Source organism: Frieseomelitta varia, unplaced genomic scaffold (genome assembly GCF_011392965.1).
Source record: "Frieseomelitta varia isolate USP_RPSP 00005682 unplaced genomic scaffold, Fvar_1.2 scaffold_602, whole genome shotgun sequence".
Classification (NCBI taxonomy): Eukaryota; Metazoa; Arthropoda; class Insecta; order Hymenoptera; family Apidae; genus Frieseomelitta; species Frieseomelitta varia.
This window is the reverse complement of record NW_025110371.1, coordinates 125556-141505: the sequence shown is the minus strand read 5'-3', so window position 1 is coordinate 141505 and position 15950 is coordinate 125556. Positions and strand designations below refer to the sequence as shown.

At 32.8% G+C, this 15950-nt stretch overlaps 1 protein-coding gene across 4 annotated transcripts in view; it reads left to right on the top strand.

Annotated features, from left to right (window-relative positions):
• Positions 1 to 7257: 7257 nt before the first annotated feature.
• LOC122534497 overlaps positions 7258 to 15950 on the top strand; it is a 116039-nt gene continuing 107346 nt past the window's right edge. For 2 of the 4 annotated variants that reach the window (XM_043665185.1, XM_043665186.1), the window contains exons 1-2: positions 7258 to 7763; positions 10257 to 10685. In XM_043665185.1, coding sequence (XP_043521120.1) covers positions 10434 to 10685 — 252 coding nt within the window. In that variant the 5' untranslated portion in view covers positions 7258 to 7763; positions 10257 to 10433. The remainder of the gene's footprint in view (positions 7764 to 10256; positions 10686 to 15950) is intronic. The other 2 variants (XM_043665187.1, XM_043665184.1) reach the window with 2 other exon arrangements.

Sequence of the window (15950 nt, the reverse complement as noted above, 5' to 3'; positions counted from 1 at the left end):
TTTAGATAAAGACGACAAAGGACATATCTAAAACGCAATATCTAAAATATAATAAAATAGTTTTGTGAAAGACGTAAGACGTTTATACAAATGCCACTATTTTAATTCCGTGATTTAGTGATTTATCTTTTTCGAATAATATAGATTTTAAAACATTGAAAGATAATCTAATTAAGACATTCAGACAGATCAATTAATTTCCAAAATGAATCACTAATATACCAAGCAAATATTTAATCGACAAACTTTAACAGACAATCTAATTTTTGGGAAAAATTTAATTTTAATAATTATGTTGCAGGAAAATATGACAGTTCATTGAATCATAATAACATTAAATTTCAGTTGGACAATTATTTTAAGGAAATTGTTTACCTAGAAAGAAGATTTAAAAAAATATTTTATACTAAAAGAATTTATAAGGAAATATTTGTGCGTTATGGCAAGTTCTATATGTGTTGTATGCATTTTTTAAAAACTGGAGAATAATAAACAAGAAAAGAAATAGATTAAAAGATAATAAGGTGAATTATCTTTTTTTAATTTTTTTCTTATTATCTCGGAAGATAATATGGATCATTTCTTCATCAATTGTAAATTATTAGATATTATTGATTATAAAATAAATAAAAAATGTAATTCCCATTACATGTATGTTATGTTATAGTATATTTTATTATATTATATTATATTATATTATATTATATTATATTATATTATATTACATTATATTGTATCATATTATAATTCATTATATTTCATTATTATACTATTATATTTATTCTTAAATTTATTATTATTTTTATTCTTAAACATTAACTTCTGTATACATTGTTTCCTTTTTTTCTTTTGTATATGCATATGTATATTTTTTCCTACGTTATATCTTTTTACACTAAAGGTTTGCGTTTTATCTTATAAGTTTGATAATAAATAATAATTAAATAATAATTTATGAATTATTAATTTATAAATTACTAATCCAAACAATTTATAAATTGCTAATCCAATCCAAATCAAATGTTTAGCGTATGAAACACTTATTCATTATTCTTTTCGAAAGCATTAGTTCCTTTCAATGCTATGTATAATGTAATAAACAACCCAGAATTGTCGTTACCGAACTTTTTTTCTTCCAAGAATTGCATAAATTGAATCAGTTAGACTTTCTTCTCCACGAATCCATAAGTAAATTAAACTCTACTATATATTTAAGATTCTAAATTCTAGTTCTCAGTTCTTCAAATAGGCATCGATATTTCGTGTAAGTATCAAATAGATATCGATACTTTCGTTTAAGTATCAAACAAGTATCGATATTTCGTAGATATCAAATAAACATCGATATTTTCGTTAGGCATCAATTGAATACTGATATTTTCGAATAACAATCAAAGAGATATTGAGCATTTTAATATTTTTGTCTTTGATATGTATTGATACTAAATCGAAATTCGTAAATAATTATCAATAATATCGATATTCATTTCTAAATCTGGTTTTTGATACTTACAAACGTAACTTTTCAATATTAGTTGGCTCTCCATTAACTCTCCATTCTGTTCCAATTGATAAAATTCAATATGCAAAAATATTGAAACTTGTTCAAAAGGTAGCATATTAAATATATATTTCTTTAGAGCGAATCACTTTTCAATATTCATCGGAACAGCCAAATCAAGTAATGAATCATGATATACAATAAAGAGCAAAATTGAATCAAAAACAAAAATTTTTAAGAAAAATATTTTTTATTGTTAAATGAAGTATAAAAACATGAAAATAAACTTGACTATCTGATTCTTTATAGTTTTAGAAAACTGAAGCTATTTTTTAACTTTTAAGATAAGGTTTCTTCCTGGCTGAAAAAATTAAAACACACAGAATCAATTTTGCACCACAATAGTTTCATTTTTGTCCATAAGCCATTTGGTTCGATAATAGCTCTAATACTACTTTGCACACATTCATATTGTCTTGAGCAGAAATCAGGTGGCATTTGGTTCCACTAATGAACTAGAAGAAGATTTGTATGCATCCTGAATTTTTTTTCAATATATCCCATAGATTCTCGATGGGGTTTTGTGCAGGCCAATCTAATTGTAAGATCGAAAATGCCTGAGTAGTCAGTCAATTAGTTACACTTTTCGCTTAATGTTTCGGGTCCCAGTCATGTTGAAAAACGATTTTTCCAGCATATCTTGCATATAATTTGGCAAATGTTCTTTTAAAATGTCTTTATACACATATTGATTCATAATTCCTTCAATTTTGTGCAATGGGCCAACACCATCTCCCGTCATACACCCCTGCAACATATGTATGCATGTGCGTATGTACAGCAAATTTCTGTTATTGATTCAATTTTGCTCCTTACTATAGATACAGTGGATGTAGCGGTGAGATCAAATTCAATATGTACTCATGAAACCAAGTCAAATCTAATTAAAAAAAATTCATTTATTCCTATAAGTATACAAGATATAATATAGCACTTGTGAGAGATAATGTTTAATTATATGTATTTATAAAGTATTTAGAATATCGAAATCTAGGTGTTAAAATTAACTATCATTTGTACCTATGAATAAATCAATGAGCATATGTATGTATATATGAATAGATTCTTCTCCTTCTTCTTTTTCTGTTCTTTTAATACTTAAGTCGGTTATTTTGTTGGTAACTTCATCTAAAGCGCTGCAACATTTACGAGTTTTGTAAAATAAAATAAAATAACTCTTGTTGAACTTAAAATTTTTTTGTTTTTAACTTTCGGTTTTTTAAAAATTATATTTAATGTTTATTCCTAATATATATATATATTTTTTTTCTTTTTTTTCGATACTTTCTATATCTATTGTTTTATAAAATTATGAGAAAAATATATAACAAAGTAAAAATAAATTTTATATAAGACTCAATATTTAATTAAAGACAGAAGCTAAATGAATATATCGCGATTTCAGAGATAGAAGAGATATTTAAAATATATAAAGAGTATTTAAATATATAAACACATTTAAAATATATAGAGTTGAGCGCCTTACTGTCAGTCCATGTATTATGTCCGGCGGACTCGCTTTAAGTGTTAATTTATACGTTCACTATTAGTTTATCATTCATCATTTGACTATTGTACGAAGTAGTGCATTTTCACTACAAATATTTCGATATCAAAGGACAGCAAATATGAGTTCTTGTGAGATTATTGTTCAGAATCTCAAGATTTATGTTGAGTGTAATATGTGTTCTAAGAAATGAAAGTTTAGTAAATGTACTATTAATTTGATTGAACATACAAAAATTCATCATATCTGGACGAAAGGGAAACGTTAATATTTCATAGAAAACTATCTCGAAAATATTTTCGACGAAGATATTTCATTAATTTCATTTCAATTATAATGTTCACAGTTAAAGTTAAATATATAAAAATATTGTATATATTTCAAATAGAAGTCATTTTTTTCTTTCATATAATAATTCTAGAAGATTAAAAATAAATTATTTAATTATAGATTTAGTATCAATTGATTATATCTTCGATCTTTATCGATTGGAGAAAAATAGTGGATTCATTGTTTTATTCAAATTCTTCAAAAAGTATTATCTCCTTAATGGAAAGTTATTAAAATCATGGCAATACTAAAGGAAAAAATTCTAAATCAATTACTTCTTTTGAATAGTTATGTTAATAACTAATAATAATTGTAATAATGCAATAAATACGTATGTAAAGTACAACTAAAAGATAGTATTATTATGTCATTTTTAGTAATCGTAATTAACTTAATAATTTTTCATTTTTTATGTACAATCGGTCCATCGTAAAACACTTATTCATATGGATTGAAAATGTAATTGTAAACATTAAATCGTTTCGTGTAATCTTAACTTTATTTGAGTAATAGATACTTGTTAAAGTACTCATAAAAATAAAAAGTTCATTCATTGTGACGTCGGACGTCCCGGTCCGTTTACTTAGGCCCAAAGTTATCGTAGCGTGTCTACATTCGGAAATACAATCCTGACATTCTGCACCAATGCGTTTATGTTCGGCCACTTTTCTATTACATCACGAAACATATGCAATGTGAAATGTTGTGTAATTGCTTCTAGAATCTAGGAAAAAAAGAGACGATTTGGACTTCTTCTTGTCCGCATGAAGAAATTTATTACTTTATTTTTAATTATAATAAGCCAAGAGCAACGGATCACTCTTTCATGCAGAGAAGAAATCCTACGTCTGCTACGAGCTATCACGTTGTTGTGTCGTGTTGTCTTGCACCTACTGTTTTCATTCCCGGCCGTTGACCCATGAGCCTGTTATGTTTGGTGTCCTCCAGGAACGGTTAGCATCTATCGTTCGGTCAAGGCCCCAAATTCGTAATTCTAACTGACCTACATCAAGGAAATCAAATGAACTATAGTTTGAAATGATTGGTTAGGACTCGCGAATGAAAGAACATAAAACAGGCTCGCATCGACAGCGAAATTGCCATAATTGATTATAAAGTGTTTCAATAAGTATTTTTCTGTTCTTATATCTTAGAATCATTATTTGTCGATATACATAGTTACATTGATTCGCGTGTTTTTCTCGTCATTTCCTTCAAAGTCGAGCCGACTGCTTAACACCGCGAACGTGTCGCGTGCGAACGACGATCCTGTTCTGAAGGCGCTCCAGTCTGCAAACTACACCGCGGATCCCGACCAGAATCGAGATATTCGGGATATTCGTACGCACCGGTTGGGCAAAAGGGTTGCATCCTGATACGCATCTCGGTTAAACAATAACGTTCTCTATTGTTTTATCGTCGTCCGGCGAGCTGAGATGTAACATATATGATCAACAAAAATTCGATTGCTTCAATACATTTTCACAAGTATTTATTTAGTATAAAGGGTTCGAATTAATGCTTGATCCCATCACTAAGTAGATACTGTCTATAAATTTTTCAGCATGATATTTCTTACTATGGTACATTGGATAACAGTAACGGAGCAAAAGTACAGTAATAAATACAAATGCATCTTAAGATTTCCATCAAATTAAATATCTTTTTATCCTTTATTCTTCTTTTTCTTTATCCTACTCTTCCCTTTAATTAAGAGACAGTTTAAATTTCTTATCTAACATAAGTGAATATTTTTCGTTCAGATGTTTCGTTTATTTGTCGTATTCTCAGCTTGTTACTTTGTTACATGGCATTTGAATTTGCCGGAACAGAAAATTTCGTTAATTAACAATCTTGTTATTTTCCCGGATGATTGCACAGACTGAAGAACTTGATATTAATTTGGTATAACGCGTCGCTTCTATTATTTTCCCTTTGTTTGATTTTTTTACTATTTATCGCTGTGATTGCCTCTTTTGAAGAAAAATAATTGTACCTACTGAATGAACCGGAAAGAACGATAACGACACCCAGCTAACTACTTGCAAAAGTGTTGCTATGAACATAAGTTTCTCACGAGAATAGAAATTAACTTCCATTCTGTTATTCAAATAGTTATTTAAATAGTTTATTTTTTCCCAATCTTTTACATAATTCTTGTAGAAATATTTTAGTTTCATTTATATCTTTCGTGTCTTTTATGATTTTTTTTTCAAATTTATTTTCTTTTTTTTATAGAGAGTCATATTAAGTTTGAGTGAAAATGCAAGAAGGAACAGTTAATCAACGAAGTTTCGTGGAAAATGTTTGTATTGTATATTATCGATGCCATTAAAGCTCGCTGAAACGAGCTAATTGCTTTTCTTTGTTGCAAGCGGCAGGTCTTTTAATCTTATTACTTTCATCGATTTTCCATCAAGCTCCTGAAGGAATTTCAAATAAACGTTTATGAAAAGAAAGACAGGTGAATGCGACGCGTAGCTGACAGAAACATTTCGAATATATTGCCGCTCATTTTGCTCTTAAGTAAGCAAATCATCCAACTATAAACATATGTAAATTCAGATCAGCGACGTTACAATGTACAAAATCTTTTGCATGTAAAACAAAGCTTCCCTTTTTTTTTTTCTTTTTTTTTTTTTTTTGAAATATTACTGTGAAATTTGACTATATTTGCCCCCCTCATTTTATCATGATTCATCTCTCGAATAAATTCTAAACGTTTACTTTTTTATTTCTCTTTTCTCAACACGTTCTTAACACGTCACATTATGCCGTTTCGGCAGCGTTCGATCATCATTTTCTAAACCTTCAATCGCTTTCCTTCTTCCTCGTCTTCTTCAATGTAACAAATTAAATTACCATATTCATTACGAAAGTTAATTGATTAAAATTGACATTCTTTCGGTAGTAAGAGCAACATCGTCAGTTTTATCGATTTTTTGTATTTTGAATGGACGTACCTGTATTCAATGACACCCAACTTGGTAGAACTTTTTATTTAAATTTTGAGACACTTCAAATGGGAAGAACTTTGACTTTAGCACAGTACGTATTCGTCAGCAACAGGTCTCTATAACACGTAAATCGAAAGAACCAGGACGAAAGTACGACAAAGCGCTTTCGGCGTATGCGATATCTGAGTAAGTTCATCTGGAGAAATCAAAAGATATCCCATTATTTTTGTTTTAATTGGACGAACAGTGAAATCAGCCAAGCGTATTTAAACACATTCGCGTTGTAAAAATATTCCTTTTATGTGATATTTCTCGTTCATACGTTACGCGAGTATTATTGATTTCGTTTTGGTGTATATAAACAAATCTACGTTCGGATTTATAATTCTCAATTTATATAAGTCGGCAGTTTTTCATATGCCTTCCCATCTCATATTTCGTAACGCGTAATATTATCGTGGCACGTGACGATGTAAAAATTTCTCCCGATAGATAAACATTGATAAACAGAGGGGTGAACGTGACCAAGCATAAAATGAGATGTTAAGAGAGTTGCGGGTCACGGGATCGAAATTAAACGAACGAGGTATAAATTATTTTTTCATCGTTTGCTGGTGATAATGAAAAAACGAACGACTAAGAGCGTAGTGCGTTCCCCGGGGTATGAACCAGTATGTGCACCTTACCACTGTCGCTTTCTGACCGAACGACCGATTTTCTATCCTTGTCTTCTTCCCTCCGATCGGCCAATCTGCTTTGATCTTTAAGGATGTTCTTCCGTCAGAGCCCGTAGAGGTCGGTCCGCAGCGTGAAAGCGCAGTGAAACGACCGCGAATCGTGCATGCGCGACTATCGATGGCGCACGCGCCAGTCTCGTGTCTTATATCTATAAGGGCAGCTACCTTTGTCGAGGCCAGTCAGTCCTTGCCCGTTTACGCTCGGGTTACGATTGATCGCTCGTTTGATGACCTTGTTTTGGTGCATTCTTTTATAAGGCAGGAATTCCGCAAGATCAGGACGGATAACGTGTCACGGAAATCGTCACCAAGTTGAACCAGAGCGAACGATTCGTGATTAGTTTTCTGTGAAGTGTCGTCGGTTGTATTGCGCGCCACTCGTTTCTCTTGCCAACAGGCGAAACTGTCGCTACGGGACGACGATACGATTCAGAGTTCGAAAAGGATCTATGTGAAGATGAACGATCTAGTTAATATCTTGTTGGTACAAACGGCTCCTTAGACACGCGACAACGTATCTCGCTTTCGCAACGTCTCCTGCTCTACTCTGTGAACTAGTTTTGTGGCCATCAACGACGGTCACTTGGGAGTTTCATTATCAGTTTCATTACAGAACGTGCCCCTCCACGCTTTCCCAAGATCAACCTGTCACGGATCACAATATCACTGAGGTAAGTTGTTAAGACGCATTGACCGACAGCTTCCTCCTAATCCTCATTGATATTTGTAAACGATGTTACGATACTATTATTTCTATATTATTAATCGATTGAACATTGTAGCAACGAAGAAGATTATTACAAGCGTATTAGTTGCAAATAATTCTATAAAATAATAAATATGAATTTGAAAAAAAGGTTGATCAACAACTGGGTATAAAATTAACATCGCAAAAATATTCATGGATTATCAAGACTCGCAATGAAACGCATTGCGCAAATGTCGAGGTATATTTGGATTGAGCATTTTATATGGGACAATATAACTTTGGACTTGGAATTGGGATTACGTGTAGCGTTTGAATCGTTAATACGCGATTAACTCTCAAAACGGAAAAATATTTCATTGTTGTCGATCAATTATTTTTATTCCAACAGAAAATTCTCGTGGTGATTTGTGCATGACATAATATGTGAACATAATACATTCAATGTCCGCAATAATTGATATTCTTTCCATCGCTTCCTATATATAACGCGAAAACAATGTCATATTATAGATTAACGCTTTCGCGGAATCGATCAAGTAAATTAAATCGAACTCAAAGCTCGGTTCATTCAACCGGATGTGTGGTTTGCACGAAGCATGATGAACAAGACATTTCTCGAGTAGAATTGACAAAGGGAAACTCGTTGAAAATTAATTCAAGTTCGATTAAACGGAGAGTTTGAGAATAATCTTTTGAATAATTCTTTTATCTGTATTTTATCAAGAATCTATAACTTATTTCATCGATTGTATGATGCTATAATCGGTATAATTTCGGTTATATGTATGAAAGAGAAAGAGAAAAGAGAGAGACAGTGAGAGAGAAAGAGAGAAAGAGAGAAGAGAGAGGGTGAGAAGGCGGGAGTCGGAGAAAGGGGAAAATCTTGATGGAGAAGACCGTTCTCACGGTGTTGCGGTTCGTTGGCGCGGTTTGATCGAAAGGGTATTTCCTCGGCACACAAGAGAAAAGTTCTTCCGGGAAGATAAACTGCTCTTCCCTCTTAGCGTTCTTCGCTAGAAACTTGGTTGGGCGCGGAAACTTCTGTGAAAGATTCACAAAAGATTTTTTTCCTCTGGATGTTGGAATATAATTCAGAGAAGAGCGGGTAAAGTTTTCTCGGTGGAAATTTGAAGCGTACGTGTACAAGGTCGATGCAGCAGCAATTTTCATGGAATTATTCGGAAGATTAATTATTGCTCGCAAGTTTCCAAGTTAAAAGTAACGAAAACCGAAATTGACGTGAATTAGGAGCTGCACAAAAATGGAATATCAAATGCAACTGCGCTATTTCGTGTCTCTACATACCGAGAGAAAATGAGCGCAACGAAATTTGTTATGTAGAAGCACGCATCTAAAGACGACAGTAATTTCATTCGTTATCATCCAAATTTGACTTGATTTTACTTTTATTTTCGCCTTTTACTATATTCGATTGTATTCACAGCTTAACAGGCTATCATTTCCCGTTTCTTTTTTCTTCTCGCAATTTATTTCAACCACCGGCTCTCCCAGAAGACGGAATTGAGATTCCTTGAATAGATAGCGTAAGCAGTGTGGATGAAACAATTTTATTTAAGTGTTTTCTGTACTGTTTTCTCGATGATGAAATGTTTTCGAGCGGTTCATTCTGCCGGAAAATTGGGTCGTTCGATGCTGCTATGATCGACACTGTATCGACTCTGATAATTAAAAATCCCGCTGCTGAATTCGACGAAAAATAATTAGTCGGTGCAAAATGTTATCGCGTTCATCGCTCGAGCGAATCTTTTGTCATCTGAATCCCTTGCGAAAAGTAGGTCGAACTTTCGCGGACTTTCGCTTCTTCTCTTTTCCATCATCTCTCTTTCTCTCTTACGCTGCATCGTTGTGCTATCGGTGGATCGATTCTGCAATTATTAGGTAATTACCGCGGTGCGCCGGGAATAATTTCAGAATCGATTAGAGGAGAGGAAGGGACCGAGTCGTTTTCCATCGGATCGTTCGTCTAACTTCAATTTCCACCGACTTTTGCTCGACAATTTGTTTTAGCTCATTACTAATAACAATTAAAGTTGTAATCCGAGTAAATTCGAAAAACTAATTGCAGATAATAGTTATGATATCATAGTTATATAATTTGAAATCATAGTTATATAATTTTGTAGCTTATATCTACATTTTATAGAGTCGTAAAACGTATCATGATAAAGTGTTATAAGATTATAATACAATCAATTATAAAACTAAAACTAAAAGAATGATACTCATGTAAGTTGAAAATTGAAATACATAACTAAATTTAAATTCTCAAAATCTTGTTATGTACTCTGTTTATACTCTGTTTTATATATCTGGTTTCTAGTAAAAGATATCTCTGGAAGATGCGCAGGTTTCGATCATTAACGAAATTCAATTCGAACCTCAAAGAACGGTATGGAAATTAGGAAGGAAATGAAATCGGGATGAAATTTTTCAGAGAATCGACGCACCGGCCATTACCGCGAGGATGACCCAATACGAGGCGTGTTTGCAGCCATACTTTTCTTAACGTCTCCATTCTGAATTGTGCCATCGAGGAGAACATCATCCTCCGAGATCAGAGCTCGAAGCACAGATCGACGAACGGGGTGGAGGCGCGATAAAAATAAAGAAAATGGGAGTGCCAGATGTAGAGCAGGCTAAGAGACGACTGCAGGATATTCTTAGGAAAGCACAGAAGCTCGAGATTCCTGCGCAAGAAGTGATCTCGACGCGGACCGCCCAGAAGCTTCTTGCCAGGACGAGGAACGTCCTGGCATGGACGATTTGGATCACCGTTTTTGTTCTTCTGCTCAGTGGTGTGGTCTATGTCCGTTGGCCGACGAAACAAGAAGTCGAGACCATTAGGACTGTCCTTAGGCGAACGGTGAGCCACGAAAATTATTTTTTTCATCCTTATTGCAGAAACTTATTTATATTATAAATTACAATAGCTTTAATTATATACAAGATCTTTGCTATCGTGGAATTTTCGAGGATCGAAGCTTAGTAATCGTTAGCCGCGATAGTAGAGCGATTATAAAATGTGCGTCTCGGTGTTTCGAGTTCCACTTGAATCGAAGCTTTCCAATACAGAGGTAGCTTATACGAAAGTTACATATATTTTAAGCAATTAGTCTGGCAGAACTCAATGAGATACGGTGACACGCTTTAAAATAAAAAAATCGCCTCGACGAATGTAATCGTTGATATTTAGAAATAACAAAAGAGCTTACTTGCTAATCGACTTGAAACTATTCGTAATATCATTGGTTAATCAATTGAAAAAATATTGCGAATGGTGATCGCGTAAGGATCGATCGGTTTTTATTTCTGAATCCTGGGTCAATGAGACCAGTATCGAACTCTGTTTATTGTTGTTTTTTATTTTTTATTTGCTAATTGGAATTTTCCATGAATTAATTCACCTAAAATCCCTTTCGATTTCTTCTAATAAACTACAACTGTGTTTTACTGTGTTTTACACGTGTTGCGATCAGTCATTACTTACAATTAGATTATGTCTAATAAGATAATCGTTGCATATATTAATTTACTTTACGATGGCGTAGTTGATCTGTCGAATACCTATAAAGTTTTTTTTATAAATACACAATAAAAATATACAATATTTTTATAAATACTTCACAAAATTAAAGAATTAATAAATTATAACGAAAATTTTCAATTCTTGAGCTCTTATAACTTCGAGTAGAAGAATCGTACATTTTATCTGTACTCATATTAAAGCGTGAACCCTTTACTATCAGAATTTATAGTTCAAAAAATGAACATATTCTCTTTTTTTAAATATTTCAGACGTTTCTCCGAACACGGTAAAATTTTTTTCACGGTAAAATTCACTATTTAAAAATTCTTATAATAATCCTGTAAAATATAATGTACGATTCTTTTTCGTTATTTCATTCAGCTTTAAATTAAAAGTATGCTATTGGCATTGGAATAATTCTTGGTGTACAACTAGAAAGTTATACAGTTTGATATTTCATGTGTACGTGTTTAATGTTTAGTATGACTGTTTAATGTGTGTATGTATGTATGTATTTAGCATATAATTCGTTTTAAAACATGCATCACGCACCAAGTGTGCGCGAGCGAGTACAAAATATATATAGATACACATTCTAAATACTAAACACATACACTGAATAGATACTAAATATACATACTAAGAACAAATCTCCTTATACTGTACTTTAAGTTATTCTAATGTCTTGGTGCATTTTTCATTTAAAGTGCAATAAAATTGCGATAAAAAAATCTCTAAAATTTCCGAGAAGTCAGTGTAAAGAAAAGACGTCAATTTGCAACGTCATTTTGAGATAAATGTGAAAAAGAATTTTTGAACTCCATGTCGTTTGATTTTACAATTTCGAATGGAAGAAAAAGGCAACTTTAGTTTCTCACTTTATTTTATAACAAAAAACAGTTTTTGAAAGAATTAAATTCAAGATAGATTAGTTGTATCAGCATGTACGTGAATTTGATGGCTTCATTTAAAGTATGCACGCGTGAACGCGACGAACAAGCATTCATCGCGTTATTAAATGAACTTCAAATTTCGTCAGTTGTACTAGCTCCGAAATTAAAACGGAACGAGTTCAGGGAATAATAAGCGCTTGGCGTCGGTCCAAAGCACAGCCAAGCTCGTTTTTCTCGCGACACCTTATACGCACAGATTATTTCGTCATGTTCGTTATCTAGTGGCGTAGAGGATTTGTAATTCCATGCCGGAATACGGTACTTAATAGCGTAACGACAATAATCCTTGTATAACGTGGCTCATGCGTCAACATCATTGACAGACAACACTATCGACAGAGTTGTTACTGAAATGCATCACCCCTCCTATTCTACCTTTTCTATGATCAACGTTCTACTTTCGCTGAATTTCACAGATTTACCGATTCGATTTCTTTTCCAACCTTTTTCGTTCTAAGTTGCATTAAAGAGTTGAAAACGTTTTCACTTTATCGGAGAAGATTCTCGCTTTGTCAGAGAATGTTTTTGTTTCATCGAACAATATTACGGTTTTTCTAACAACGTCGACATCTTTAAAATTATTTGCGACAATTGTCTACGTCTACGTAACAAAATAAAATAAAATATAATAATTAAAAAACTATATAAAAAATATTGGCACATATCTCTGTTTTAATAATGAAGTTCTTTTTTATCCGGTTCTACATTGCATTCCATAATATCAAATTTTTATAGTCATATGAAAATATTAGTTAATGATATGAGATATAAATTAAATACAATATTGTGTCAGTATTTTTTGTAGCTATTGTAAATGTAAGTATTTAAAAATATAATTAATAAAGTTTTAAAATCTATTAATGTAAATTTTGTATCTTGACTGTGATAAATAAAAAGTATCAGTTAATAAAAGGATTAAAGCTTAATCAAAATCAAATATTTGATAGACAGATATTTTCTAATTGCAGGAATATCTTGTATAAAAATGTAATTTCTTCAAAAATTCTTTAATATTTAACACGCAATTACACATTACGTATTAAAAGCAAAGTTTAATTCCTTTTTTTTTTTAATCATCGATAATAAAAGAAAACCTTATCTTGTTTCTGAGATCCGATTACTTGTATTTGTAACATCTGTAGAGTATGGAACGAATCTCTCCTTCGAATGGAAATCTCGTTGCGTTCTCGATGAAAGCAGTGCTTCTGTATTTTTGCTGGACGTTAATCGACGACATGAAACGAGATTTTTTATCGGTGACATGGGAAGTGATTCCGACGGATTAAGCGGATAGAGGTGGAGATGGAGCAACAGTAGCTGATAAGAGACGAGTGCGTACGTCCATAAAAAACAATTTGCTTTGTCGATTTGTTTGAAAGTGTTCTATAGCGCAGTTACGATTCCAATTTATTCGACATCGCTATAGATTATTAAACGCCTGGAGCATTGGGTGACGAAAAACGTGTTGTCATAGTAGTTCACGACAGGATCGAATCAATGGAACCTTTCGCTTTTCGCGAATTTCATTTCATTTACTTTTAATCAAACAAGTGTGTAACGTAATCAAGGTGCTGCTATTTCGTCATCACGCAGCTTATATTCTCGGAATCTCTTTAATCCTAAAAATTAAAGTAAAAAAGTTTTAAAACTTTGTTCGAAAAAACCAAAGGTTGATGGCTAAACGAGCGAAGTGGAATCTTTGGGTGGTAGTTGGTGAAAGAACGAGTTGCGAGGTAAAAACGATTACAATATCTTTGTGGAAAAGCGATTATCGGCTACAACGTTTTAAACATTATAGTAGCGCAGAAATAGAACGCTACTCCTATTAGATTATCATCTTGATTGAAGTTAGCTACAAAATTTCCCTTTGCGACGTAATTTAGCTTTAGCGAAATATTTTTAAACGTGCGTAAAATTGTACATTTAGTTCGTGCGAATTAGATACAGTACGTAGACATAATATAGATGCAAGGGAAATTTTCCCGACTGATGGAAGGAAGGATGCGGGTGATATGGTAGGGCATTTTGCATTCGGTCGAGCTGAAAATTTACGCGGGGCGAACATTATTCGTAAATTCGGCGAGCCGAGACAGGCGTTACTTCAAAAGTAGCTAACGAACCGGCTTCCGACTTACGAACGCTGTGGTTGGCTGCATGGTAATTGCGTTAACTTACTTAATTAGGATCCTGCTCGCTAATCAACTCGAAATCTCTTTTGAAAGGTTGTTCAGTTTCTGCCCTATAGCTTTCCGCATTACACCTTTATTTTCGGCGAACCTTTGAAAGGTTAATTTACCACGGTATCATTTATCAGCCGCTTGTTCTCGCTATTCTCTATGTTACTATATTAAATCGATACATACGTTGACTCATTGTTATCGTTCTATTAAATTTAACATTGTGATTGGCAACTGCGTATCTGAAATTTTTTTCCACATTTACCTCGAATGAAATACCTTTATCTATTCGTTTCTTCTGATTCTCGCAACAATCACGATCGAATATTTATCTGGAAATTGAGAAATTGGTAAGCTGAAAGCGATGTTCCCTGGGGATGATATCTCGAGAGAGAATTTATGTTTTCAGTTGGAGAGCAATAATGTTATATGGGATGGTGTTGCAGTTTTCTCCGAGAATAATTTTTCCGTTTTGAAATTCCTTGGGCGCATCTCACTGATACTTGTTGTATCGTGTATACTCATATTTTTCTGTTAAATCGTACACACTTCACGTCTCTATATTTTACGAATCATAATCTGCTTTTCATTTTTCCTCCCATTCGATTATCGATTGATTCTTGAATTTATAATTTTGTTTTTTCGACTTCTACACTGTCTGATTTTTGAATTTTCTGTTATTGTCAGGCGTCTCTTATTGATCTTCCATTACATTGCGATTGTTGTACATTGCGATTGTTGTATATATTCCGATCAGAATTGAACGGTTTCTATCACGAAATTGTATTCGAGTTCCTATTTTTAATTTGTTGTACGCGTTGCATAATGCATATCCTAGAAAAAACTACTACAAATAGATTAATAGATAGCACTTGTTTAAGCTGCACAAGATTTATTGAAAAATTTATGGCACAACATAAAAATTGAACACGAAATTTTGAATAATTGTACGATTACGATCAATTTTAAAAATGGAACGCATGAAAAAAAAAAATGAATGACAGAGTTGAACGTGAAATGAAATTTACGTAAATAAAAGGATTTTACTCGATTCGAAGTTTTGTTTACTAATGATAAAGATTTTCGATCATCTGATTAATTAGTCCTTATTTCTGGACGTGTACAGAATGTTGGCATCATTATCTACAAATTCGGATGGTGAATTAATTGTTGCTCACTTTCGAGGAGTTTGGTCGAGAGGCAAATTCGTATTTTCAAATTTCAATCAAACCGAGGTTCGAACTTGGAAACTCGAATCTAAGACAAAGCAGACTTATATCACTTTTTGGAAACACAACAATCTTCCATGAGCAATCCTTTTCCTTTCGTTTCTTTTGATTCGACGGCCGGAGTGGAATGATTCTGAATGCGAACTTTTAAAAATTCGTGTCGATAGATTGCGTGCGTGGAATAAATAGTTTAATAAATTTTTATTTAATTTTTCTGCCGAGAATATCGAACAATTTTCTTTT